Source organism: Coffea eugenioides, chromosome 8 (genome assembly GCF_003713205.1).
Source record: "Coffea eugenioides isolate CCC68of chromosome 8, Ceug_1.0, whole genome shotgun sequence".
Classification (NCBI taxonomy): Eukaryota; Viridiplantae; Streptophyta; class Magnoliopsida; order Gentianales; family Rubiaceae; genus Coffea; species Coffea eugenioides.
In genome coordinates this window covers 4,004,028-4,031,948 of record NC_040042.1, presented here as the reverse complement: position 1 = coordinate 4,031,948, position 27,921 = coordinate 4,004,028, and the positions used below count along the sequence as shown (strand labels likewise).

Here is a 27,921-nt window from a genome sequence, read left to right as displayed (position 1 = left end):
AATATTTTGGCAAGTATTTGCTTTTAGTGTTTCGATTCTTCATAATAATACGCAAACTGTATAAATAGAGAGTGGAAAAATGAAAAGATTGGCAATGTTCACAAGGTAGAAAAGGCACCTATCTACATAAGCTTCTTATGGCCAGCGTTGGAAGTAGCGCAGTTGATGTCCTGTTGGTTTTTCTGTCAACTTCGACGGAGTTGTTGAGAACAATCAGGAATTGCACCAGGGACAAGCTCAAATCCTTCGGCAACAGGGTCTAACACCGCAACATTTATGTCCTCGCACTGACAGATGAATCATGTTATCCTGAATGTGACTCTGAGCTAAACCAGCTCTTGAACTTGTTGACCAAGCAGTATACAATTTCTCTGCAACAGATTGGCAGAATCCATTGTCGCTAAGATCTAAGCTTAGCAAATGTTTCGCCCTGGAAATAGCAACTAAAATATCTGGAATGAAATTAGATTCTGGACGAAGTTCTTTCTTTTGAGATGAGCCAATAGGATTGTCACTCAAGTCCTGAGTCACTTTCTCCCCAGTTGTGTTCCGTCAAATCACTGTCTGCAACTTCAAGCTGATTGTATATTCTGCTGTGACAGTGACAACCTCTTGCGGAGAACCCTGAACGCCTCTTGGATGCATATGTTGCTTTCCGGAAGGTGGGGTTGGTTTGCTTGAAGTTTGAGCCTTTTTCTTTCATGGGTAACTTAAGCAAACCCACAATTCTGGAGCCGTTGTTGCTTTCTGGATGGAATTGTTTTCAGCTACAGTTCAGCTCTTCCAAAGGAGGAGTTGCACGCTAGTTCGCTCAAGTATCCTGAGGTGCCAACCGGGCCAGTTGGCATTTGCTTAACACCAATAAACTTTCCAAAAACCACTATTGAGGATTAGCAACCTAAAGGACCGCCAATGCCTTGCCACCCGCTTTCATGCTTTTCTGATTATTTTATTTTGGGTTTTAGATTATGAGAGGAATAATCTGCAGAAATTTTGTTTCTCACTCCAATTAATTTATGATCATATTTGTCAAAATTCTTCATTAATGCCAGGTAGATTGCAACTCTCTAGTATTTAATGAGGGGCATGCGATGGGTTTTAGCTAACTTTGTTGTGTGATGCAGCAAGTTTACCTTCTTAATTATGTTTCACGTAGCGACACGCAACACTCGAATGCATGTAGGACTTTATGCATTGAACATCTGATGTTAACCAAACTGTTTGTAATGATTGCCTTTCTTGAAAAAAATTTACTCACATTCTTTTTTATTTGAAATCCATGCGGTGAATTGATAAAGCCACAGAGCAGGGGTTAAAGATAATGTCCGCCTCTGATTAGCGAAAATCCATTAGCATGTTTATTGACAGATTAACGTTGTAAACTCCATACTTCAAAAGAAAACGAAAGCTATCGCATCTCAGGACAAAGAACACATCTAAGAAATACATAAGCAAAAACTAACATCACATGCTTCTTAGTAGAAAAGACAACATACCTCTTGCATAAGAGGATTCCCTCCAAGATTCAGCTCAAGAATACCATAAATCAAAGACACTTCAATATTCAGCCTAATAATATAGTCACATGTCAGTCCACATGATGATAGATCAAGCTTCACCAGTTCCTGGGTCTCATTAGCTAGCGACTTAGTTAACTGTAATGCCCCATCCTGCAAAAGGCCTCCCACGTAACTTCATCAAGTTATTGCTCCCTAAAGCAGATATGCTAATACACTTACTGTTCCTATGGAGCTGCCTCCAAGTATCAACCCGGACAAGCATGAATTTGTGGCAAGCTGGCAAAGGCTATCAACCACAGGTTTGCTTAACTTTATGCCAGTTAGGTTGAGTTCTTGGAATCTAGTAAAATCAACACAAAAATTTTTGTCTTTGATTTTACATCTTAATTTGAACAAATTGTGAATTAAAAAATAATTGAGATCTGTAATGAAGCTACACCTGTTTAAGCTACAAATCTTCACAAAAAGGTTGATAATGACATTGCCAGATATAGGGTTGTTGTGTCCTGTGCAAAAACAGAGAATTTGGAAAGTCTTAGAATAGTGCATAAGGAGGATTTTGAAAATGACTCATCTGATTGAGCAGTACCTAAAGACAGATGCGCAAGTACAGATCCAGAATCCAGTGAATCAGCAATCTTTTGGATTGTTCTAGACGTGATAGAACACTTCTCGATATTCAAAGTATAAAGAGCTGGTGAAGAAAGCTTTCTTAAGAACAATGATAAAAAAACAGGAAAATCTGTGCACTTAGGAGAATGGTAAGAAACAAGAAGATGGTTGCAATACAAAAATCCAGACACAATATAATTCTAATATTGATCTTTAATATCTTAACTTACAGTGCAACTGATTAGTAATCAGCAACTTACAAGTAAGCAATATCTCCAGCATGTTAGCACTAAAATGCACGCTTGCAGACAAAATTACGTATTTAGCACAGTACAGTGCTTTCTCAAATATGATTTCGTTCATGAGAATAAGGGATACAGACAGAGAAAAACAAAACAAAGAGAGGTTCACCTTTACACTTCTTCAAAATGGTGGAAAGATAAGAAGCACATGCATCTGTCAAGCGGTTGCCCGAGATGTTTAGTACTTCCAATCGGTTGTATAGCACAGGGCACTCACAAATCTGCATATGAGAAGGAAAAACAGAGTCTCTTATTGGTCGATATGAAATGACTTTCACTACTGTGGTTAGAATAAAGTTGCAATTCAAGCTATTTTATAGTTTTCTATGTCAGTGTCCATAAACCATCTAGACAAGACTCTGATGAAGTCTAACTCAAGTACTACTCAACCCCTATGTCCTTGTTTACATAACTTATAATAGAAAGAATTGAGTCGATTTCTCTAGATACTGAACCTGTATAACTTGTGCAAAATCTCACAATTAGAGTGAATAACTGGGTCCTGAAAAATTTCCTCTTGGAATAAAAAGGAAATGTTCTATGGACTTGTTGAATTATCTATTTCAATAATAAACTGTGTCATTATCTTAAAATTCATGAGCTTCCGTTTATGTCATTTCAAAACTCTCACTTCGCTTCCTGATTCATGAGTTTCTTATCACTGAAAAGAATGAGAACAGGGTGAAGGAGGTGGAACATACTTGAAATAAAGCAGTGGGACCAAGTAGATTGCAATGCAAATCCAAAACTAAAGCACCATAATCCTGTCCTGATGATGTAAACACCTGCTTAAGTCTCTCCATTGTTCCATTTCCTGGAAAATAGGAGAGATGCAGCTAACTAGTAAAAGAGATATACAGGTTATTTACACAGCAAATGATATATTTATGCCAAATTAAAGTGATATTGATGGCTTATTTAGCTTCAGTAAAAAAATTCATTTCCTAGAAATCGACTATAAAGTCGCTTAAGAAGTCTGACACTATGACTTCTCTTTTCCCTTGTCTTGGTCACACCCAACACCTCCACACAATAATCTAAGCAAACTCTTTTCCAACTCTTCTGGCTTGAATTCTATGAAGATCTTAATGTTGCCTCTTAATTTTTAGTGGTTGATAATCATGGCAGAAAGCAAAGTTTGGATTGAACAAAATGCAATATTCACCAAAATAATACCAATGTGCTCAGGCTAAACATTGGTGGATTTAAACAAATTGTCAAGACATCCAAACAAGATTGCTTGGCTTCTTCATCTGCAGTAGCCATGGAAGCTCACAGAGAAATGCACTGCATTGCCTCAGGCAAGTATTTGAAGAGATGCTCAACATGATATGTGATAATTCTTTCCTTATGACGTAGAATAATTCATCTATTGTAGAACTCTTGATAACGTTATGGAATTAAATATCTGAAGACTTTGATGATGACAATAGATTTCGAATGTGTTAGCTGTTTATACATCTGTTTTAGGTGCTGGAAGAAAAGAGGGTATATACAATGAAAGGTGGAAGATGTCTTCCTTAATCAGAGAAGGCACATGATTGCTGTACTAAACAATAGCACGTGATGAGTAACAGCCCAATCATCAGATTAATCAAGTCATGTGTAGAAGAAGAAGAAATAAAAATTAGAAAAGCCAAGAAGGAGAAGAAAGAAAACTGGAAAGGAATGAAAGAAAAGTCGATTTCTAGAAAATCAGTAAGTCAATCTTTAAGAAATAAGTTGATTTGTCAAAACTTTGACTTCTGTATTTATCAAAACCAGCTAAAACTATCATTCTTTTTTTTATTTAGAAAATATTGTTGTTAATGACCCAGAGAAATAGAAAATATGATGGGCACTTCCTGAGAGAGAACACAAAGGAGAGGCTATGCAATTTAGTTTAAACCAGCAAGTTAAATAGCAACAGAGGCAAACAAGCTATAATTACCCAAAAGATTGTGAGAAAGGTCTATGACTGCGACTGTCTTGTGAGCATGCAAGGCATTAAGCAGGGGTGCAACTGATATGTCTTGCAATCCACAGTCAGATACTATAACCTCATCTTCTGATACCTAGAAAAAACAGTAGATATCAAAGGATACGAACATCATTTTCAATTTTAAAGCTGTTTAAGAGAGGTTTAAACCCTTAAACACCAGTAATCCAACTTTTCATCAAAAGCAAGCCAACAACATAGACACACAGCTCCTGGGATCTCACCTCTAGATTATATAGCTTCTTAAGAACTTTCAAATCAGGTTGTTCAGATAGCTCCTTGCAGCAGTCAACATATAACTTCATGACTGGCTTTGGTACCCATACTGCTTGAAAGACATTGGAAGAGTATCTGAGTACATGGCATTTGGACTAAAGAATCATGGTGTCTGTACAGGTATTGGAGCCTCATAAAAAATAACCCAAATGGCATAATTGGAGATTTTTTGTGTGGCTTATGTAGACATCAATAATGAAAATTGTAATCATTACATGTAGTATTCCAAATTAACAAAAACGCTGACAATCACTTACAAACAGATGGTTAACTGTTGCAAAAAAATATTAAAACTCAAGAGAAGCAACTTCTTTCTCTCAAAGCAGGACAAAAATCGATTGCTCTTCATTCTTCACTTGCTAATACTCCAGTCACAAATAACACTCAAACTTAGGGACACATTACTTCACAGATGAGAGATTGATGAAACTCTCAAGTTTCTTTCTTACATCACTTAAATTGGTGAAAGTACCATAAAAACAATACTACTAGTTTTTGAGTGTATAAAATTATTTTGGGGTAGAATAACTTTTTGTATGTTATATAGGATACCCCGTAAACATAACAAAATCATCATTATATTGACAAGTTATTTTCCATTGGTGACCAGTAGCTTTTCTTTTAGAAACACATGCATGCTAAACAGTTATGGTAGAGAGGCCAATGGACCACCTCGTACAGAAGATGTACTGCTATGGTTCATGCAACAAGATTGAGTCCTCGGAGAGCCACTAGTACTTTACCCACTGGCTTCTGTGGACTATATGGGAAATTAGAAAAGGCAGAAACCAATACTACTGTTGTTAAATGATATAGAGTTAATTTGGGTACAAGTATTTTTTGTATGCTATTTTAGAAATAATATTCAAATAAAACCATGATATTAGGACATGCACTTCAAAACAACAAAAGTAACTTGGGATTTTCTCGTTGAATAGTAGAGCACTGACTTTCAGAAGAATTATGCCAATTTGCAGTTCAATGATGTGTAAGCATTCCTTGATAAGTTGGGGGCTGCCAAACAGCTCTAAGGACTAAAATGTAAATGAAAATGAAAACCTATTAAATACTAATGTATTAATCAATAAATGCATTTGATATATAATCAACATGCCAAGCAAGATGTGGAATGCCTACCATACCAAATAGACTTCCAACAGAATAATAAAGATCTAGTTTGAGATAATTGGACTTTTATTAATGGAGATAAAGTTATAATAAATCAGCTCATCCTGGTGCCATTTTCAACCCAAAGCAGATTAAAACCTCTATCTGTCCTTAGAAAATTGAAATGCCTGTTACAAATTAATACTATGTAATGTTAGAAGTAGAAGGTGTGAAGTCAAAAGTGTAGCTTAAGATGCAATTGGAACATTGAGACAAGCATTGGAGTATATATTTCTTTATCCAAAACACAACCTGTTTATCAATAAACCACAAGTTATCTCCTGTCATTTCACCATTCCACAATTATCTGATAGCAAGAGACCAGTCTTTTTATCAAAGTATTCAATAGCAGCATACTGGTTGGGGAAAACAAACATCCAAGATTCTTCACATGGTAATGGATAGTTCAAAAGCAAAAGGCCTACCCCCAAGTGAAACTTCAAATATGTTGTTTCCAAATGTGTGATTCTTCAATTCATCAACTGCTTCCAAAGTTTCCAGGACTTTGCCATCTCTTTTTAGGTCTTGAACATCCGGAACTAGACCTGATGAGAAGTTTAATCTGTATTAGCAGCTACTCCCCTATCTGCACTCCTATAAAACTTAAATAACTAAGAACAAGGCAAGTGTGTCAGTGACTCAGAACTGAGAACAAGACAACAGAGTTAGCCATTAGAGAACTCGGGACAAGGCAATTATGTAACATCTCATCAGTATTGTGACTTCATGTTAAAATCCAAAAGCCTGAGGCAATGGACATTTTGCACTCACTTCCTCATTGCTCCCTTTTCTTCCTTTATCTGATTTTCCCTTAGCAATCATTACAGAATTGTAATTGGATTAGAATAATCTTTTGTTCTCTTGCTTTCATCCATGTCATGTGAGGAACAATTTTATCCAGCCATACCCCTTCAGTGATACTTGGGAATTGATAAATCGATTTCTGTATCTAGAAAACATAGGAATCTTTTCAGCTATTCTATTTAGTTTTAACTAATTGAGTATGTCAACTTGGACATAGAAAAAGTATCCCTTAGTTTCTTGCAAGTTTGTGCAGCAAGAGAAAATGATGTAGGTCTTCAGAGTATGACATCAATTGGTTAGTATAACTTCAAAGGGTTCCACACCCCATACTTTCTATTGTTTTGGTCAAAATTATGAAATCAATCAGTTAATATTTGAGGGGCAGGAATATCAAGGAAATGTTGATGAAGAGTAGCTATTTTTCTGACTTGGATGTTCAGTTGAAAAGAAAAAAACCAAAAAAAAGGATAATTTACCTGTGGAAATAATTTTCAAACACTCTGTCACACAAAACTTACACGAATTTGTGGAAATTCACACACAGAATATTGATTTTAACCAACCAACTACCCATCACCACCCATTTCCTTGAATAGTCTTTTCTAGTAAACAGGCATAAGAAGGAATTAACTTCCCCTTTCCTTTCATTTACTTTCTCGTGAACTGCTTTGCTACACAAACTTGCTAACTATTCAAATGGATTGTTAGCTTTCAAAAGGCCTGGTCCACTAGAAAATGTATGGTTTATAATACAATATATGAAAACAACTTGAGAAGAGAATATTAATTCATACCCTTTGCTCTCTTCTCGGACGGTAGTACAAGCATGCCACTCCAACCTTCAGCTGCTCCATACTAAGTTCATTTCCAAGCATACAAGAGTCTGGTTCTAAATGTACAAAGTCATCATTGACTTTGAATATCATATGTTGCTGCAATCACAACCTAAGCATCACATTCTGTCATTCATGCAATTATAACTGAACATGAAAGTAAGAAGCAACAAATTAATTCAGGGGTGAAGATTCAATAGCATTAGTTATCTCAGTGTTACAGTTAAATACATTTGATCTGGTACATAAAGCCATGGACCAAAAGACTCATGCATAGCTTACAAGGAAAAGGCTTGATAAGAGTTTGAACAAAAATATTTGCTTACTTGAAGCTCATGAACAGGACTCTTGAGATTGCTTTTACTCTTACCTACAAATGCAACACAAGCGAGTTACTCTTCTGAGCTAGTATAAGCATACAACAGAAATAAGATGGGAATTGACTTACATCCATTTGAAGTAGCAACCTCTTTTGCATGGAAGTTATAAGCTGTTCTTCTGGAGGTATGCTCCCCATCATTTTCAGATTCATCATCTGAAAGAACAAGACGAATTCGTTTACGACCAACCGCTTGACTACCAGAAGCAATAGATGCCTTCCTGGGTGAAGATTCAGGCAGCTTGACTGCGGTTTCAACTGTTGCATCATGCACAGCTCTCAACTTTTTAGCACTTTTACCGTTACGGAGAAATGATATTAAAGGAGCATTCTCACTCAAGTCATTTGCAGAAAGAGACTTTGATCTACTGGCATTTGATATACTTCTCTCAGGTGAAATTCTAACTTCAGGTGGATTTAATGATAGATCATCAATCTCTGTTTCAGTTTCAGAACAATCATTTGCCATGTCTTGTCCTTGAGTCTCCTTAGGTGTTAAATGCTTCAGTTTATCAATTAATGACTTCAGGCTCCTGAAAGAAGAAACTTTCATTTCAGAAAACATGTGAACCTTATAAAACTATAAAGGAAAGGCAAACTAAAAGAAACTTATATCGGTGATTGGATTCAAACATGCAGGAGTCAAATCCACATCCACAACAACATTGTTCCTTAGGTCTTAGTTCCACAACCTTTCTCTTAGTGACTGATATCTAGATTGGTTCAAAATGGGTAAAGAAAAAATTTCTCTAGTACCTTGCTTTGTCAACATCATCAAATCTGATCATTTGGCTGTAGTGCATATTTTCAAGTGCAGATAGCTGGGCAGAAGGCATGTTAGCTTCAACAGCAATCCTGCATTATAAATGAACATCAAAGAGCATGAGTATAGGCGCCAAACTGGGCAGCTAAAAAATGGCAGCAAAGGCACAGATTGAGTTTCAGCAGCAAGAAGCATCTTCTAAACAACTTTGACCTGTCATGATAGCAATTTTTGGGAATTGTAACAAATTAGAGCACTAGTAACTGCCTTCAACTGATTTAATTGATTCAATTAGTTCCTTTTTTTTCTCTCTTTCCATCAACAGACTGAGGAATCAATGCCAAAGCAGTCATCCATATTTTCCACATGCAAAATGACAAGCACAAGCAGGGAAAATTGTATTTTACCTACATTTAAGGAATTCTCAGATAAGTTTATAAACTCAGATATACACCTGTCTGCTGGGCTTAGTGAATATTCACACAGAAAGGCTTCAACATTTTTGTTCCTGTAACTGTCACTGTGTTTTCCGAAAATAGGACATTTGAGGAAATAATGAAAATCTATCATACCCAGTCAATCTATAGCCTTCATGTTAGAAAACTTTAATCGGAAAATTCACAATAAAAACTCCAAGCACCTGTGTACTAACAATCAGAGCTGCAAAAAGACAGCAAGGAAAATGTAATAGGTGAAGATACTTGCCTGTAACCCTCTTCAAATGCTTTGAAGGCTTCCATCCAATTACCGTTTGAGTCAAGAGCATTTCCTATGTCAATCTTGGATAAAGCTTGTCCCTAGAACGACAAGGCACATAAACTATACCCACTTACCAAAACAAGAAAAAATAAGATTCATATAAAAAAGAAATCCATAAAGACCTAATGTGCATTAACTAATTTGATGCATAAGCTGCCTGTGTTAAGGACACTGATGACTAAACCGCACAAGTATCAGATGTCTAGAGAGAAATATTAAGTTACCTCCAAGTTGCCTATTAAATTGTATGTTTCCCAGCTCTTTGTGTACCACTTAAGAGCTTTCTTGAACTTCCTGAGTTTTTGGTACGACTCTCCGATCAATAGAAATGAATCACCCATTTTCTCTTTGTCACAAATTTCATTAGCTATCTTCTTCCTCTTCTTTGCATACTCAAGATGCTGAGCACAAGAAATTCAGAAGCACAGTTACTCAACTTTCACTTTAGTATATTAGCAGACAATTGAAAGAAAACAGAAGGACACAACAAGACACCGCTGGGATTAAAATAAAAACAAAGATGCACATTCTTCAATATGTTAGACTGATTTTCTCTTAGCATGAAAGACATTTGAGTCAATGGAGACGTATCCATTAATCCTTATAAAAACCTTAAGATCATTTGACTCCTCCAGTGACATGTCAATATCTCTTGATGTTGACCACTAAAAGTATTTAATGGATGTCAATCCTTCATTAGCAGTCAATATGTAATTAGCTTATGCAGATTAAATTTGTTATTCCACTGCAAGAAATTACTACCTGGCATGTCTAAACCAATTTCTTCATTTCTTATATTCACGATTTTACCCATCTGGTCGACCAACTGGAACAACCTGCTTTCACAAGCAGGCATAGAGTAAAAGATATTTAATGCCAAAACATGGTCATAGAAGAGAAATCATTATTTTTATATGCAAATTCAGAAACTCACGGACTGTGATTGATAAAAAGAGACTGAATGGTTAAACACAAAACAATGGATGCAGTATTTAAATTTAGAGCTGAGGCACAATTTTTAGAATATTAATTCTCTATGGAGAAGCAAGTTAGCCAAACTAAATCATAATTCATAAGCAAATAAGGAAATAGTTTCACTATATACCTTCATCCATGCAAAGATCATGCTTGATTTCTCAATAAGACGATCAAGAGATGCAATCTGTTGCAGTAAACACTTCCTCTCACCTGCTGTGCCTCTAGCTAGTTGCATGTTCCTCGCCAGCCTCTTGAGATTCTGCTCTTCTTTCTTTATTTCATCCATCACATTTATTGCTGCTTTAACAGTTTTAATATTCTGTTCAATTTGACTGACTAAAACATCCTCATCTTCCATTGACTCTGCCCGTTGAAGTGCCATGTGGTAACAATTTATGGCCTCATCATACTTTTGGACCCTGTAGTGCAACTCGCCAAGATTAATATAACCCTTTGCCTCACCTTGGCAGTGCCCAATTCTGTTACAAATAGAAATATCTTCATCCATATGCTCCCGAGCTTTGTCCCATTTCCTGAGCTCCATGTAAACAATTCCAAGGTTGTGATGAAGCCTACTACGCCCATCATGATTTTCACTAAGCTCTTCTTCATCACAGATCTCTAATCCTCTACTAAGAATTGTCTGGGCTTCTTCCAGATTATCAAGATCTATTTCAAGCATTCCAATGTTATTGTGGGCGTCAACGTACTCTGCAACAAAAGTAGATTTACAAGATGATGGATTCTTCATGAGATTTTTAGCAAGTTTCATTGCTGACTTGAAGTACTTTTTCGCATTCTTGATTGAGGAATGGTCATCATCAGACTTCATAAACATTTCATGGTATGTTCGACCTAGTTGAGTACTTGCTCTTTGTTGCTCAATGAGGTCATTCGTGTCCTCTGCAAGCTGTAAATGCTTTTTCTGCAATGTAAAATCAATAAAATTTAATCCTCTAAACTAATAAAAATCAGAAACTGGAATCTTTAGAAAGATCAACTGTTCAATAATTTGTAAAGCAACTGAAGGAAAGAAAATCCTGCTTGAAACTTGAAAGGCTTGTGACTCTAGGCAAGAACCCATTTGACCAAATTCAAATTCTACCCCATACACTAAGAAATGGTATTTTCTCCTTGCAAAGGCTTAATGCGAGCACGATATCCGTTCGACCTTAAACATCACAAACCAATTGCACAGGCAAGTTTTGCATTTACAAATAACATGTGCATTACACAAAAACAGGTTCCAAGAGTACACATATTACAAGGTATCAATATCATGTTACACGACAACAGCTTCTCATAATTGCGGCATTACGCAAGCCGATGACCATCACTAACCAATATTTGGAGGAAGGAGCGGAGCTAAGTCAATACCTTTGATAATTTGAAGCCGACCAATGGATAAGGGTCTTTTTTCCCCTCCTCCTAGCACGAGGGCTCTATTCTCACCATCTCTATTACACTCTCCCTCCCCTCCCAGCTTCTTCCTTCCCACCCTCCCTATTCTAAAACAATTTTTTTTCTAGCAATACAAAATTAAAGTCACTAACTTTGTATGAAGATCAACGGAATTCTAATTTATAATTAACCAAAAAGCGAAAATGTCAACCAATTCAGCAATTAGATTGAAAATTAGTTCTAGAAAGCAGAATCAAACAGGTAGTGGAAGGTACAACACCACATACCACAACAAGAACAACCAACAATTATAGGCATTTCTTCATCAATCAATCAATCAGTTAATGAAAAAAAGGAAATTTTTAATTTTCTGGGCAACATACAACTCATAGGCCTAAGGTACCACACTTTCAAGCTACACAATTATGTAATAGTAACAGAATATTACCTGAATTTTTAGGGCATCCTTGAAATCTTGAAGGCGGAGATACAGTTCTCCGAGGGTATTACAAGTCGGAAGGAGCTGTTTATCTGGCAAAAAATTGCTTGAAACGTCATAATCGATGCGGAGCCACTTGAGGGCCTGGACGTATTCTCCTCGATTTTTGTGAATGTTGCCGATGTAATTTGCCCACCGCGCCTCCTCCGCCCGATTCCCCACCTCCTTTGCTTCCTTATAAGCCCGTTTAGCATCACGGAGCTGTTGTTCGTCGTTGTTTTTCCGCATTTTGATGTGTGTGTGTATGTGTGAGAGAGAAGGTTTAGGGGTTTGGAGTTTTTGGATTGACGAAGGTCTTGATTGATTTTGGTTTTGAAACGTTAAAAGGAGGGAAATAGGGATTCCCGCCACAAAGCTTTAAATCAAAAAAAAAAAAAAAAAACTTTTTGACTACTATCAGTATTATGGGCATAATTTGTTGAATATTAGAACCTTTTGAAAATAATATATAACCGCTTGATTGGGAGGTCCACCTTAAACACCCGTATAGGTAATTGCAAGTAATTGACCATCTACCTAAATATGCTTTGCATAAGAAGTTCTTTTCTTTTTTTTTAATGTACACTAATTCCTCTTTTGTATATGGTAGGTCGAGCTATGAGAATAATAACAAAATTTTTCTCAAATTTATCAAAGCTAACATATAGTTGGCCTAGAGTAAAATCCCAAAAAGTGAGATTTTTAGAAGAAAATTTTCAAAGGGTGAATAACATATTAAATGAATGCATTGTTTCCTCGAAAGTTATATTCATAGAATGCAATTTTTGAATTGTCTAAATATTATTTTTTTCAAAATGCATTTACTGAATGCATTTTTTTAAAAAATAAACTAATTAAATACGTTGTCTCACACTTTTCAAAAACTTGAGAATTTACTCAATTGATTGGTTGTTGCTTTAAGTGAAATTTGTTTGGATAGAGTATTCTTTAATATTTTATTTGGAATAATTACTGTAGCACTATTTATGATGTGATGTATGTGAAATAAAAGGTGAGTTGAAAAATGTGTTTATGATATATAGGCGAAATATTATTTGAAAAAAATGAGATATCCAAACAAAGCAAATAGAGTGTGTTTGGATATAAGTTTATTTCAAATAATTATTGTAACACTTTTTGTAATGTGATGTATATGAAATAAAATTATGTATTGAAAAATGTATTTATAATACAAACAAATAATTTTTGCTTGGGAAAATCAAGCTGTTATATTGGAAAGTCCAAAGTTTAAGGGAGGAGGGGGGGAGAATGATGAAATGTAAATTAAATTTAATTAAAGTTGAGCTACTAGTGATACATGGATTTTGGATTTATGAACTCTTTGCTTGAGAGTTCCTCAATTAATTGACATTGGCACCAATAAGTAAGAGCTCCTCATGCTTAGTAAACAGACAATTATGGATTTATCAATTCTTAGAGCAGAGTACAAATTACCAAAACTCTCATGCAGATAATCTGCGGTTCTGCTACAAAATCACATATAAGAATGAATTATTTCTTTAATAAAGAAGCTGAAATATAATATTATAAGTAAACCATTTTGTATGAAGTGAGAAGAATGAACCCTATTTATCATCATTACTGATAACTATCTATTTCTTGCTTAAAAAATTAACTTCCCCTAATTTTATTTTCCTTTTCTTAAGCAGATTTTAACACAATTAAGCCTCCAAATTGCCTAACTTTTACCATCCTTTTTGTTCCTTGTTATAAATTTCTTTTTCCACACCACGTCTACTCTGGAGGGGAGGAGTTGGAACTTCACTGGATGGTGCCTGAATTTCAATGACTGAGCTTTAGTTGAGTGGAAGAAATGAACTCTCACATTTAAGAAAAAAAAATGAATAATATCATTTATTTCCTTTTTCAAATTTATATAACTGAAATATGTTTACGCAACAATAAAAGTCAACTGCAAAGCAGTTTACCTGATAATACAAATACAAGGAATATTCTTTTTGGAGATTATAATTATTCTGATAATTGGATTAAATTGACCTGATAATTTGGTTGTGCTGGAATCTGGATCTGCGGTCCTGTCTGGCTTTAATATTGTCAAACGGACATGGAATAATTTGGATTACAGGAGTAGAACTTTGAAGTTGGAACTGACCCTAGATTTTACTTAATAAGAATAAGGTAAGAACCCTACACAGTCTCATAATTTCGATAGAAGAATTCATTGCCAAAAACCTTGTTTGGATTGCAATTTTTCTCCAAATAACTTTTACGTTTTTCATGAACATATTTTTCAATCATATACATCAAATATTTATCTCACATACATTAAATGGCCACTATATATTTTTCTACAAAAACTCGTAAAAATAGTAATCCAAACGTTCTCCTATCTAAGTTCAAGAACTGGTCAATGATTTCCTCTTCCATGGAATGTTGGCAACTATTCTTTAACTCCTCGTTCAAAGGAAAGCAAAAACAAATTAGAGAATGGGGCCAAATCCCACAAGTCGCATGAAAATGTTTACAACATCATATTCTTCATTGGATCAAATGTCATTGTATCCAGACAGCAAAATTAAAGAATATTCTAGTCGCACATTGTTAATGAAATTCTATAGCAGAATTCAACTGGATGGCAAGTTTGACGAGGTTTGGGGTAGGGAGAAAGGTCGTTTCAAGGTGAGGTGATCACTCAAGTGAGGTAGTCACGTACGCGACTGCAACAAGTCCATTATCAAATGCAGCAAGAGATAAAACTAGCAAGGCTCTACAAATACCTCATGGACTCTGCCATTATTTTCTATCCACAGTTGCTTGTCCAAGAGATCAATCATGTGAGATCAATTTCCACAGCCAATTGATCCTAATGAAGACCCCTATGGCTACCTGGGAATGACCAAAAATCCCGATGGCTCTATCACACGCTTGTCTCAAGTTCAAACCCCTGGCACCCCTGCCTCATCCGATCCTAGCAATCCTTTTCAAGTATCAAAGGACGCGGATGTTAACCAATCTAAGGGCACTTGGGCTCGAATATTCGTCCCCCGAGCAGCATTTGATTCCTTCCCTACCACAAAATTGCCTCTCATTGTTTACTTTCATGGGGGAGGCTTCGTTGTATTCAGTGTAAATACAGCCATGTTTGATGCTTTGTACACTCCAATTGTTACTGAAATCCCGGCTGTCGTCGTCTCTGTGGAGTATCGTCTTGCTCCGGAGCACCGGCTTCCTGCAGCTTACGAAGATTGCTTTGAAGCCTTGCATTGGATTAAAGCATCAAACGATGAATGGTTGGAAAAATATGCTGACTTTTCTAAGGCTTTCTTGATGGGCACCAATGCTGGTGGTAACATAGCCTATCATGTTGGCTTAAGTGCAGCTGCATGTATGGATGATCTCCTGCCTCTGCGAATCAAAGGGTTGATATTGCATCATCCATTCTTCGGTGGGACCGAGCTGACTGAATCTGAGTTGAAATTGGCCAAGGACATGGTTATACCGTTGACAGTATGTGATCTGATGTGGGATCTAAGCTTGCCAATTGGCTTTGACCGTGATCATAGGTATTGCAATCCAATGGCATTCATTACATCAGACCAATTTGATCAGGTTAAAGCTCTAGGGTGGAAGATTTTGGTCACTGGCTTTGATGGTGATCCGTTGAGAGACCGTCAGATTGAGCTCTGGAAGAAATTAGAAGAGGACGGTGTATCAGTAACAGGTAAGTTTGACGAGGGAGGAAGTCATGGGTACGAGGCTCTAGATCCCGCCAAGGCTAAAGAACTGGCCATTACCATTAAGGACCTCGTAGAATCTGCCACCACTTCTTGAAAAAGTCTGTGCTTGGGATATCTTACAACAGGTTACTCTCAAAATTTAGTCAGTGGTTTTGTGTTCTTTATTTTCTTCAAAAACTTTCAGGTTTACAATTACAACAGGTTAGACCTGGGCTTAAACCATTATCACACGATAATAACCATGGAATAGATTAGACCCGGGTTTATTGAAGTAGCCAGATTTAAACCCAGGTTATATCTGTATCAAACTTCTAAATCTGTATTATGGAAGTAAATTTTAATCCGATGTCTCATGCACCTCAACCCTCTGGTAACTCATCTGTTTTTGTTGAGTTGGATAACTACAAATCTACTGGAAGTTTTGAAGAGTCGGGTTGCTCTCCTCTAACACTGGTTTTTCAGACATTGATTTCAGATACCAGGGTTAAACTTCTACACAAGTTTGAGCTACTCTTTGATCGATCTTTATGTGTTAAAACTCTTCAAGATATTCAAACATGACAATGCTGATCAAAATATTTTTCATGCTTCGTATGTTCTCTTATTTGGGGTGTCTAAGCCCACGTGGGATTCTCAATGCCACTTTTCCAGTAACAATTCAGTATCACTTCTATATTTATGCCAAGTGTTCTGTTTATTTAACTTGTCATGTGCTGTTTATTTAAATTTCTTCTATCATCACGTGATAAGTGGAATTGACATTGAATTAGGATCTCAACTGGTCTAAACCGGGGTTGAGACTCAAATCATGGTGCTAGCAGTCGAGAAAATATCAAATATATGATATTAACCAATAACCATTACTAGGACCTACAACATCATGCGTACTATTCTTTTACTTCTGGCCAACATATAGAGTTCAACTGGATGGTGACCTGATGTTACCTGGCCATGTTTCAATTGCTCACAACCACCGAAAACCTATACAGGATGGACCGCCAGGTCTACCACCGCATAAACCTTGGAATGTCTTCATATACAAGAAATCTACCATCAATGGAATTGATCCATCCACGAATTAAGTGACATAGACCTTAATCCTAATGGCTTAATCAGGGTTGGGACCTGATTTGCCATGGCAGTTGCAGTCGCGGTCAGCGACTCAATTGTTTCACCTATCTTGGCTGCGGTATATTGATCGTTCATCAAAAGTGATAAGCAAATTTTGACAAATAATGTTTTTCAAAAATTCTAAAAATTTATTATAAAAAGGAAATACTATAGCAAGAAAAATGATGAAATTAAAATGAAAAGTTTGAGTTATTAAAAATAATAAATAATTGAATTAGTGGTCGAACCGGTGGTCCAATCGTTGTTGGATTTGTGAGATTTTTTTGGTTGAACTATTTCCTATTCGAAAAGAAACACATGGACCCGACTAGTCTTGGATTCAAATTCCAGCAACCCCACTGCATCATTAACTAATCAATGGGATTGGGATCTTCCATTATCCAATCTAATTACTAACCCAGCCGGTTCGGTGGCTGATTCATCAAGTTGACCAATTCAACTGTCAGGTCGAGTCGAGTATAATAACTACATTACAAATGGTAGATATCAATATGGAAAGGGAATATAGTCCTTTTAGCCTAGTGAATGAGCCTGAGATTTATATCAGCGGTTGAAGCCTCCAATTCTGTTGGATCTAAATTGGATATTTTCTACAATATGATAGGATGTGTTTCATACTACCATAAGAGCTAAAGAAAAAAAAAATCTTGCAATCAGATTTTTCAATTTTGTAGAAAAGAATAAACAATGTCAACCTAGGGCATTTTGGGAATGTGGGAGGATATTAATGGCAATACAAATTGACTTTCATTATCTGGTTAACAGAAGGGGAAGTAATTAACATTATATAGTGATTTAGAGGTGAGATCCCTGTAATTTTAAAATCAAGAAGGGAGGTGTGTAACTTTTGCAGAAACTAGAGAGGAAGTCAGTGTAATTTACCCTTATTTTAAAATTCAAGTTAGTGTAATTTACCCTTATTTTAGAATTCAACTTAATGGACTCATGATTGCTAATGACTAAATTATGTCAGTAAAAATTTATCAATTGTCCTAAATCAATCTGCTTTAAATTGGATACATTGAGAACCAGTTATGTTCTTGCCCAAACTTTAGGTACCAAAACTATACATATATTAAACATTAGGGATCAAAAATTTTTTTTAATCAAAATTTTAAGAACTAAAAGTGTAGAGGGCTGTACATTAGGACTAAGACAGTAATTTTCCCTATAATTTTTGTTTCTTTGTTTGGTTTATAACGTGCGACAAAGTCCCTTTAAGAAGAAAACAACCTGGGGGCTGGGGTGGGTAACAACCCCGAAACAGCAGATCCCAAAATCTCTTCAGTGGCCCGAGAGGATCTCCCAAGTAGATTGAATCTTGAAACTTGAACTTGGAAGACAGAAGAACTGCCCCCAAGTTTTACTTTTCTCTCAAGTTCTGGGCTTGAACCCTCCTCAGTCCAATGATAGATGGAAGGATCGGATTCGACTACCAACGAAATATGATAGCCAACAACCTCTTGGGTTGAGGTTGTTGGAAGTTGCTTATCACCACTAAACCTTTAGTCTTGATGGGAGTGGGAGTTAACTCTTGCCTCTCATCGTATACTCATTTAATTTTGATTATCACTTTCAGGTGGTTTGTTGGAAGTTGAGATTTTAATTTTGGTGGGAGTGTAAGTTAACTCTTGCCTCTCATCATATACTCATTTAATTTAATTGTGTTTATCACTTTCAAGTGACTTCTTCAGACGAAATCCAACTCTGTCGGTTAGGCTTTCCCTCTTACTAAAATAAGTTAAAGCAAGTTATACAAGTGTTATTGTTACCGCCAAAAAAAGAAAAAGAAAATGATAGTCTCTAGTCTAAGTTCAAGAAGTGGTCAACATTTCACCCTCCACGGAAGTTTGAAAGCTATTGTTTGACTCTTCGTTCAAATCGAACCACTACAAACAAAGGAGTAATTAGCAGTTATTAATATTCCAACAACTCCACCAATGGGGCCAAATCCCCAATGTCCACAAGTCACAGCGAAAATCCCAATTTTTTGTTGGATCAAAACTCATCGAATGCAGACAGGAAAATTTAAGTTACAGCACTAGGAGTAAATCAGCTGGTTTTTAATCGATTTCTCCATCAGAAGTCAACCAAACGGTTATATAATAAATTAGCGTTCTTGTGAGGTGAGCTACCAGTCCTTTGCCTGGTGGTCACTGTCAAGCACTTAAATTTTGGTGATGTTGGAATGTGAAGGGTTTAATCTTTGCCTTCCATCAAATTATCACTGTATGTAACTGTCTTCAATAACTTTATCTGATGAAATTTTTACTTTCATCGATTTTCCCTTTCCAAGGTTAGGATAAATTATGTCATAGGAATGTTAATCCCATATAGTACAAGTCATTATCAAGAGCAACGAGAGTAAACGTCAAACTAGCTGGCAAGGCTCTACAAATACCTTATAAACTCTACAATTATCTTCCTTTATATCTACAAAAAAACATCTGTCCAAGAAAACCATCATGTCAGATCAAGTTCAGCAGCCAGTTGATCCTAATGAAAACCCCTATGGCTACCTGGGAATCGCAAAAAATCCCGATGGCTCAATCACACGCCTGTTTCAACCACCGAGCACACCTGCCTCGTCCGATCCCAGCAACCCTTTTCATCTTTCAAAGGACTTGGACATAAACCAATCGAAGGGCACCTGGGCTCGAATATTCGTTCCTCGGAAAGCATTTGATGATGATGATTCCTCCCCTAAACAAAAATTGCCCCTCATTATTTATTTTCATGCTGGAGGTTTCGTCGCGTGTAGCGTAAATACAGCCATGTTTGATGCTTTGTACACTCCAATTGTTACTGAAATTCCGGCTGTAGTTGTCTCCGTCGAGTACCGTCTTGGTCCGGAGCACCGACTTCCTGCAGCTTATGAAGATTGCTTCGAAGCCTTGCATTGGATCATCAAAAACTCCAACGACGAATGGTTGGAAAAACATGCTGACTTTTCTAAGGCTTTCTTGATGGGCAGTAGTGCTGGTGGTAACATTGTTTATCATGTTGGCCTCCAAGTAGCTGCATGTGTTGACGATCTCCTGCCTCTGCAGATCAAAGGGTTGATAATGCATCAACCATTCTTTGGTGGGATCGAGAGGACTGAGTCAGAGTTGAGGCTCGCCAACGACAGGTTTGTACCGCTGTCGTTAACTGATCTGATGTGGGATCTGAGCTTGCCAATCGGCGTTGACCGCGATCATGAGTATTGCAATCCAATGGCGAAGATTAAGCCAGACCAATTTGATCAGGTCAAATCTCTGGGGTGGAAGATTTTGGTCACTGGCTTTGATGGTGATCTGATGATAGATCGGCAGATTGAGCTTTGGAAGAAATTAGAAGAGAAAGGTGTATCGGTGACAGGCAAGTTTGATGAGGGAGGAGCTCATGCGTATGAGCTTGGAGATCCCACAAAGGCTAAAGAACTAGCCATTGTTATTAAAGACCTTGTTGAATCTACCACCACTTCTTGAAAAAGTATGTGCTTTGGGAAGCTATTTTGATCTTACAACAGGTCAAAAGCCAAAAAGTTCAGCTAAGCCAAGCTAGTGCGCTGGTATGGTAGAACTAGCTTTTCTGTTTGGTGGCTTACTAGCTAATTTCATTTGTGTGCAGTATGGACTACTTTTGATTATATCGAGTGAGCTGGACTTTTGATGTAGTAATATTTGGACTTTTCTTGTCCCAAAATTGTCATCTAGTTACATGAGTGATAAAATTGTCTGTGCCCTTCTGTTTTCAAAGAGATAATAATACAATTAGGTCTTGGATTTGTATGGTAGTGTAACGGGATGATAGTTGTATCAGTTATACAAAACTTATACGACTAGTGTTCGGAAAGAATTACAAGTAAGAGATTCTGAATTCAAAACTTTTTATTTATAAAATAAAAAAAACTATATCGGCTTTCATGTTGCCTAAATTTTTTTTCCCCATCTTTTTCGTTCCTTAGCTGTCTTTTTCTTTTGTAAAATTCCATTTTCTACATTTCATCTGTACTCGAACAGGGAGGTTGCAACTTTACTGAAAGTAGAGGTGCATCAACTAGCATGTTGAGTGGAAAAAATAAAGTCTAATCACATCTAAATGAAAAGTAATATATCTGTTGAATGATTTTCTGTGTCAATAATAATATCCATGTCCTATATTTTTCATCTTGTCTTTTCAATTTTATACAACTGAAATATAATTATGCAACAATAGAGGTCAACTTCACCGCATTTTACCTGATGTACCAATAAACAAGAATATTTTGGGTGGAGTTTATAATAAAAATTGAACTCAAATTGTTGTGCCAGTTTACTTGGATGTTTGGAAGATAGAGAAAATCGTCCAAAAAATTGTAAAACTAATAAACTATCCCTTTATTCATCATTATTAGTTACTACTAGTCATCGAGGCACACTTAATGCGTGTGCAATTTGTCAAAAAATATTTTTAATTGAAAGAATTACAAAAATAGTGCAAATGAGCGTAACTATTTTATGTAATATGTGATAAAAAGTGTATTATACAGAAATATGTACAATTAGAAGTAAAAAACGCATTAGTAAGGGAGAATGTGAGAATTGAAGGGAGGTAATTTTGATTGGATAAAATTTGTGTTTCAGTTGATAATAGAAATAATGATTAATGGAGAAGCTAATCATTAAAAAATAATAGAGATAAAAATAAATTTGAAAACAAACAAAGTTAATACCTACACAAATTTTATTATTGTAGAGATAAGAAATGACAAACCCCTTTAGAAGAAATCACCCCTAGGGGTAACAACTCCCAAAATATCTGCTCCCAAAATCTCCTTCTGTGCTACCCGGGGACGTTCCAAAATCACCTTGAACTTATAAGTTGGAACCCTCCCAGATTTTACTTCTTTTTCAACTTTTGGGCTTCTTAAGAAGCCTCCTCGGTCTAATTAATAATAATCGAAATTCAATTGCCAAATTTGACGGTCTCCGGTCTCAAGTGGAAGAAGTGATCAATATTTTCATCTACCCGGAAGTTTGAAAACTATTATTCCACTCCTCGGTCAAATGAAAAAACAATAAAAAAACAAAAGGAGTTGTTGGCACTTAGCACTTATTGACTGATCTTCAAAGTTCAATCAATTGCTACATGTTGTACGACAAATTAGCAGATAGAACGGCGTTCTTGTGTAGTGAGAGTGTGAGGCAAACACGTATACTAACCGTCTAAACTACAAATCCTATCAGCCAACGCAGCCAGAGAGAAAACTATCAAGACTCTGCTGCCTCTACAAATATACCTTCTATCCTTTCCTACCCACAAAACATCTGTCCAAGAAAACCATCATGTCAGATCAAGTTCAGCAGCCAGTTGATCCTAATGAAAACCCCTATGGCTACATGGGATTGGCAAAAAATCCCGATGGCTCAATCACACGCCTGTTTCAACCAGTGTTTTGAAAACCGGACCGGACCGGCCGGTTCGACCGGTTGAACCGCGAACCGGCCATGGCTCCGGTCCGGTTCAATGCCAGGTTTGACTTTGTCAAGAAACCGGTCAAAAACCGGTCGGACCCGCGAAACCGCTGAACCGGATTTGAACCGGTTATTTCCAGTTTTTGAGTTTTCCTTTTTTTTTTTTTTGCAAAATGTAGTTATCAAGATTCGAACTCAAGACCTTTGTAATAGAAGACCAATGTAGTAACCGTTGCACTATCACATCTTATTAGTTTTTTTTGATAACTTATTTATATAAAACAAACACTCATATTTCTTTTGTTCCATTTTTTTTTATAAAATATCATCCTTTCATGACTCTTTCTTTTTAATCTTCAACACACACACACACACACACTCTCTCTCTATCATCTTTTCTTTTGCCACTCATTTTTTTAATCAAACCTCTTTATTTTTTATTTATTGATGTTTTCTTCCATATTTTAATTTTGTTTTTGTCCATTAAATTTAAAAAAGTTAAAAAAGAATTATTTTTCTTTAACCCAATTTATTTAATATCACAACCACTCACTTTTATCTCATTTTTTGTTTCTTATCAAATTTGCATTTCTATTTTCAATTCTCTTGATTTTCTTCGAACTCCAAACTTCCTTTTTTAAATTGTAAATTTAAATTCCAAAATGTAAATTAAAATTTAAGTTCACAATGTCTAAATTCTCATAGACGTGAATTTTGTATAATTTCAAATATTGTGATATTTTTGGATTATATTTAAGATTTTTTTGGTAGATATAATTGAAATTGAGATGAAATTTATTTGTTTTAACTTATAATTTAAAAAATTTATTTTTAAAAATCCAAGTTATTCAAAAATAGTAAACTTTTCATCATATAAAGTATTAAATTATCCATTACATGTCTTATTTTGTGCACATATATATTTATATAAATTATTTTTAAAAAAATTCATTGAACCGAGGTTGAACCGGTCTGACCGGTTGAACCTCGACCCTTTCACTTCACCGGTTCGATTAACGGTCCGGTTTTTAAAACATTGGTTTCAACCACCGAGCACACCTGCCTCGTCCGATCCTAGCAGCCCTTTTCATCTTTCAAAGGACTTGGACATAAACCAATCGAAGGGCACCTGGGCTCGAATATTCGTTCCGCGGAAAGCGTTTGATGATGATGATTCCTCCCCTAAACAAAAATTGCCCCTCATTATTTATTTTCATGCCGGAGGCTTCGTGGCGCGTAGTGTAAATACAGCCTGGTTTGATGCTTTGTACACTCCAATTGTTACTGAAATTCCGGCTGTCGTAGTCTCTGTCGAGTACCGTCTTGCTCCGGAGCACCGACTTCCTGCAGCTTATGAAGATTGCTTCGAAGCCTTGCATTGGATCATCAAAAACTCCTGAATGGCTGGAAAAACATGCTGACTTGTCTAAGGCTTTCTTGATGGGCAGTAGCGCTGGTGGTAACATAGCTTATCATGTTGGCCTCCATGTAGCTGCGTGTGTTGACGAACTCCTGCCTCTGCAGATCAAAGGGTTGATATTGCATCAGCCATACTTTGGTGGGATCGAGAGGACTGAATCAGAGTTGAGGCTCGCCAAGGACAGGGTTGTACCGTTGACATTAAGTGATCTGTTGTGGGATCTGAGCTTGCCAATCGGCGTTGACCGCGATCATGAGTATTGCAATCCAATGGCGAAGATTAAGCCAGACCAATTTGATCATGTCAAATCTCTAGGGTGGAAGATTTTGGTCACTGGCTGTGACGGTGATCTGTTAATAGACCGCCAGATTGAGCTTTGGAAGAAATTAGAAGAGAATGGTGTACCGGTAGCAGGTAAGTTTGATGAGGGAGGATGTCATGGGTATGAGCTTGGAGATCCATCCAAGGCTAAAGAACTGGCCATTACCATTAAGGACCTCGTAGAATCTACCACCACTTCTTGAAAAAGTATGTGCTTGGGAAGTTATTTTGATCTTACAACAGGTCAAAAGCCAAAAAGTTCAGCTAAGCAAAGCTAGTACGCTGGTATGGTAGAACTTGCTTTTCTATTTCGTGGCTTAGTAGCTAATTTCATTTGTATGCATTACGATGCAATGATACTGTATTGTATTGATGCCGGTGTCACAATACTGTTTGATGTAATAATAAATATTGCAGGGGTTAATATAGGACTACTTTTTGATGTACATCAAGTAGCTGGACTTTTGATGTAGTAATATTTTTACTTTTCTTGTCCCAAAATTGTCATCTAGTTACATGAGTGAATAATTTTTGGGTAATAGGATTTTCCTTACGTAAAAAAATTAACTTTCCATACATTTTCTTCTCTCTTTGTCTCTGCCCTTCTGTTTTCAATACTGTAGATAATAATACAATTAGGTCTTGATTTGTACAGTAGTGTAACAGGATGATAGTTGTATCAGTTATACAAAACTTATACTACAAGTTCGAGAGGGGAATTGAGTTGGGTGATAAAATGGCAAAAATGATGACGAGGTCCTTTAATTCATCAAAACTTTTCACTTACCAAAAAAAAAAAAAAAATACTAGTATTGCCTTTCATGATGCCTAAATTTTTCCCATCTTTTTCGTTCGTTAGCTGTTTTTTTCTTTGGTAAAATTCCATTTTCTACATTTCATCTATACTAGAACAGGGAGGTTGCAACTTTACTGGAAAGTAAAGGTGCATCAACAAGCATTTTGAGTGGAAAAAATAAAGTCTAATTACATCTAAATGAAGAGTAATATATCTGTTGGATGATTTTCTATGTCAATAACAATATCCATGTTATATTTTCATCGTGTCTTTTCAATATTATACAACTGAAATATAATCATGCAACAATAGAGGTCAACTCTCAGCGCATTTTAATTTTTACCCATGTACCAATAAACAGAATATTTTGGGTGGAGTTTAAAATAAAAATTGAACTCAAATTGTTTGTGCCAGTTTACTTGGATGTTTGGAAGAGGGAGAAAATCGTTTGTAAGTTACTAGCTATCAAGGCACAGTTGATGGCGTGTGCAACTTGTCAAAAAATATTTTTAATTAAAAGAATTACAAAAATAATGCAGGTAAGCGTAACTATTTTATGTAATATGTGATAAAAAGTGTATTATATAGATATGTACAATTGGAAGTAAAAAATGCATTGATAAGGGAGAATGCGAGAATTGAAGGGAGGTAATTTTGCTTGGATAGAATTTGTGTTTCAGTTGATAATAGAGATAACGATTAATGGATAAGATAACGATTGAAGGATAATAAAAATGGATAATAGATATTAAGATAAATTTTCAACAAACAAAGTTAATACCTACACAAACTTTATTATTGTAGAGATAAGGAGCGACAAATCCCCTTAAGAAGAAATCATCCCTGGGGGTAACAACTCCCAAAATTTCTGCTTCTAAAATCTCCTCCTGTGCTACCCGGGGACGTTCCAAAATCACCTTGAACGTATAAGTTGGAACCCTCCCAGATTTTACTTCTTTTTCAACTTTTGGGCTTCTTAAGAGCCCTCCTGAGTCTAATTAATACTAATCGAAATTCAATTGCCAAAATTGACCGTCTCCTGTCTCAAGTTGAAGAAGTGGTCAACATTTACATCTTCCCGGCAAGTTTGAAAACTATTGTTGTACTCCTCGGTCAAATAAAAAAATAAAAAAAAAACAAAGGAGTTGTTGGCACATTGCAGTTATTGATTGATCTTCAAAGTTCAATCAATTGCCACCAACTACTACATGTTGTACAACAAATTAGCAGCCCGAGAGAAAACTATCAAGACTCTACTGCCTCCAAAAATACCTTCTATCCACAGAACCTTTGTCTAAGAAAATCATCATGCCAGATCAAGTTCAGCAGCCAGTTGATCCCAATGAAAACCCCTATGGCTACCTGGGAATGGCCAAAAACCCTGATGGCTCCATCACACGCCTGGCTCAACTTCCGGGCACCCCTGCCTCGTCCGATCCTAGCAACCCTTTTCATCTTTCAAAGGACTTGGACATAAACCAATCGAAGGGCACTTGGGCTCGGATATTCGTCCCCCGGGAAGCATTTGATTCCTCTCCTGCCAAAAAATTGCCCCTGATTATTTATCTCCATGGTGGAGGCTTCATTTTATGCAGCGTGAATTCATCTATATTTGATGCTTTGTACACTCCGATTGTTACAGAAGTTCCGGCTGTAGTTGTCTCCGTCGAGTACCGTCTTGCTCCGGAGCACCGGCTTCCGGCAGCTTACGAAGATTGCTTTGAAGCATTGCATTGGATCAAGAAATCCAAGGATGAATGGCTGGAAAAGTATGCTGACTTTTCTAAGGCTTTCTTGATGGGCACCAGTGCTGGTGGTAACATAGCTTATCACGTTGGCCTCCATGCAGCTGCATGTGTTGACGATCTCGGGCCTCTGCAGATCAAAGGGTTGATATTGCATCAGCCATTCTTTGGTGGGATCGAGAGGACTGAGTCAGAGTTGAGGCTCGCCAAAAACATGGTCATACCGTTGACGGTATGTGATCTGATGTGGGATCTGAGCTTGCCAATCGGCGTTGACCGCGATCATGAGTATTGCAATCCAACGGCGGAGATTAAGTCAGGCCAATTTGATCAGGTCAAAGCTCTGGGGTGGAAGGTTTTGGTCACTGGCTGTGATGGTGATCCGTTGGTCGACCGTCAGATTGAGCTTTGGAAGAAATTAGAAGAGAACGGTGTATCTGTGACAGGTAAGTTTGATGAGGGAGGATTTCATGGATATGAGATTGGATATCCCGACGAGGCTAAAGAACTAGTCTTGCGAATTAAAGAGCTTGTGAAATCAGCGACCACTTCTTGAAAGTGTTTGCATTTATGGACAAATTATCTTGCAGAATTCAACAAAAAAGTTCAGCAGCTGAGCAAATCTTGTCAAATGGCATTACTACTACTACGACTACTTTTTTTTTTGTTTTTGTTTTTGGTTTGGTACAGCTTTCAATCTTTGGTACTATTTGCATTGATTGTTTACCAGACTTTTGATTTAGTAAAATTTGGACTTTCCTTTTCTTGTCCCAAAATCATTCTAATTGCATACGTGGTAATTTGAATACTGGGATTTTGTTTTTTCCTGTTATGCTGATCTTTTAGAATTCCTCAATCGATCGTCAAACTAATTTTCTTATCAACTGTCTTTCTTTTAAAGATTTCTTATCTATCTTTCAAGTTTGAATAGTTATTTCTTTACTAGTATGGTTTGTCTTCTACGTCTAGGTCGAAGGAAGCAAGAAACAATCACGTTGACTTAGACTGGTTTTGAGACATTAATTTCAGATATTAGGTCTAAATTTGGATTAGGTTTGAGCTGTCTCTACTTCCATCATTGTATACTAAACAGTTCAAGAT

The 27,921-nt window shown here is 36.6% G+C and overlaps 5 protein-coding genes across 5 annotated transcripts; 4 read left to right on the top strand and 1 right to left on the bottom strand.

Annotated features, from left to right (window-relative positions):
• Positions 1-185: 185 nt before the first annotated feature.
• On the bottom strand, positions 186-12,499 carry LOC113780010 (protein TONSOKU-like). Its single transcript, XM_027325833.1, has 19 exons — positions 12,221-12,499; positions 10,499-11,296; positions 9,618-9,794; positions 9,340-9,431; positions 8,628-8,726; positions 7,941-8,404; positions 7,775-7,862; positions 7,724-7,730; positions 7,454-7,514; positions 6,281-6,400; positions 4,637-4,737; positions 4,365-4,488; positions 3,136-3,248; positions 2,544-2,655; positions 2,110-2,214; positions 1,960-2,026; positions 1,740-1,860; positions 1,497-1,670; positions 186-287 (listed from the first exon to the last, which is right to left on the bottom strand). Exons 1-19 carry the CDS (start codon positions 12,497-12,499, stop codon positions 186-188), a joined length of 3,204 nt encoding a protein of 1,067 aa, XP_027181634.1.
• A 2,220-nt stretch (positions 12,500-14,719) lies between these two features.
• On the top strand, positions 14,720-16,487 carry LOC113780009 (probable carboxylesterase 120). The gene is made up of 2 exons (XM_027325831.1): positions 14,720-14,900; positions 15,072-16,487. Exons 1-2 carry the CDS (start codon positions 14,720-14,722, stop codon positions 16,061-16,063), a joined length of 1,173 nt encoding a protein of 390 aa, XP_027181632.1. The 3' UTR covers positions 16,064-16,487.
• A 3,037-nt stretch (positions 16,488-19,524) lies between these two features.
• LOC113779127 (carboxylesterase 1-like) lies at positions 19,525-20,950 on the top strand. The gene has a single exon (XM_027324582.1). It carries the CDS (start codon positions 19,566-19,568, stop codon positions 20,568-20,570), a length of 1,005 nt encoding a protein of 334 aa, XP_027180383.1. The 5' UTR covers positions 19,525-19,565; the 3' UTR covers positions 20,571-20,950.
• Positions 20,951-23,891: 2,941 nt separating this feature from the next.
• LOC113780008 (carboxylesterase 1-like) lies at positions 23,892-24,482 on the top strand. The gene has a single exon (XM_027325830.1). The coding sequence runs from the start codon at positions 23,892-23,894 to the stop codon at positions 24,480-24,482; it is 591 nt and encodes a 196-aa protein (XP_027181631.1).
• Positions 24,483-26,149: 1,667 nt separating this feature from the next.
• On the top strand, positions 26,150-27,658 carry LOC113779932 (carboxylesterase 1-like). Its single transcript, XM_027325723.1, has one exon. The coding sequence runs from the start codon at positions 26,384-26,386 to the stop codon at positions 27,374-27,376; it is 993 nt and encodes a 330-aa protein (XP_027181524.1). The 5' UTR covers positions 26,150-26,383; the 3' UTR covers positions 27,377-27,658.
• The last annotated feature ends 263 nt before the right edge of the window (positions 27,659-27,921 follow it).

What these genes read in the sequence shown, in the direction of transcription:
- LOC113780008 (XM_027325830.1), top strand. Translation starts at nt 23,892, where the DNA reads ATGAAGATTGCTTCGAAGCCTTGCATTGGATCATCAAAAACTCCTGAA.
- LOC113779932 (XM_027325723.1), top strand. Translation starts at nt 26,384, where the DNA reads ATGCCAGATCAAGTTCAGCAGCCAGTTGATCCCAATGAAAACCCCTAT.
- LOC113780010 (XM_027325833.1), bottom strand. Translation starts at nt 12,499, where the DNA reads ATGCGGAAAAACAACGACGAACAACAGCTCCGTGATGCTAAACGGGCT. An exon ending in TGATCTTTGCATGGATGAAG is followed by an intron (nt 9,795 to 10,498) that starts GTATATAGTGAA and finishes TCTTGTGCTCAG; the next exon opens with CATCTTGAGTATGCAAAGAA. An exon ending in GTCCGAGAAGAGAGCAAAGG is followed by an intron (nt 6,401 to 7,453) that starts GTATGAATTAAT and finishes ACTTCTCATCAG; the next exon opens with GTCTAGTTCCGGATGTTCAA.
- LOC113780009 (XM_027325831.1), top strand. Translation starts at nt 14,720, where the DNA reads ATGGGGCCAAATCCCACAAGTCGCATGAAAATGTTTACAACATCATAT. An exon ending in GGTTTGGGGTAGGGAGAAAG is followed by an intron (nt 14,901 to 15,071) that starts GTCGTTTCAAGG and finishes CAATCATGTGAG; the next exon opens with ATCAATTTCCACAGCCAATT.
- LOC113779127 (XM_027324582.1), top strand. Translation starts at nt 19,566, where the DNA reads ATGTCAGATCAAGTTCAGCAGCCAGTTGATCCTAATGAAAACCCCTAT.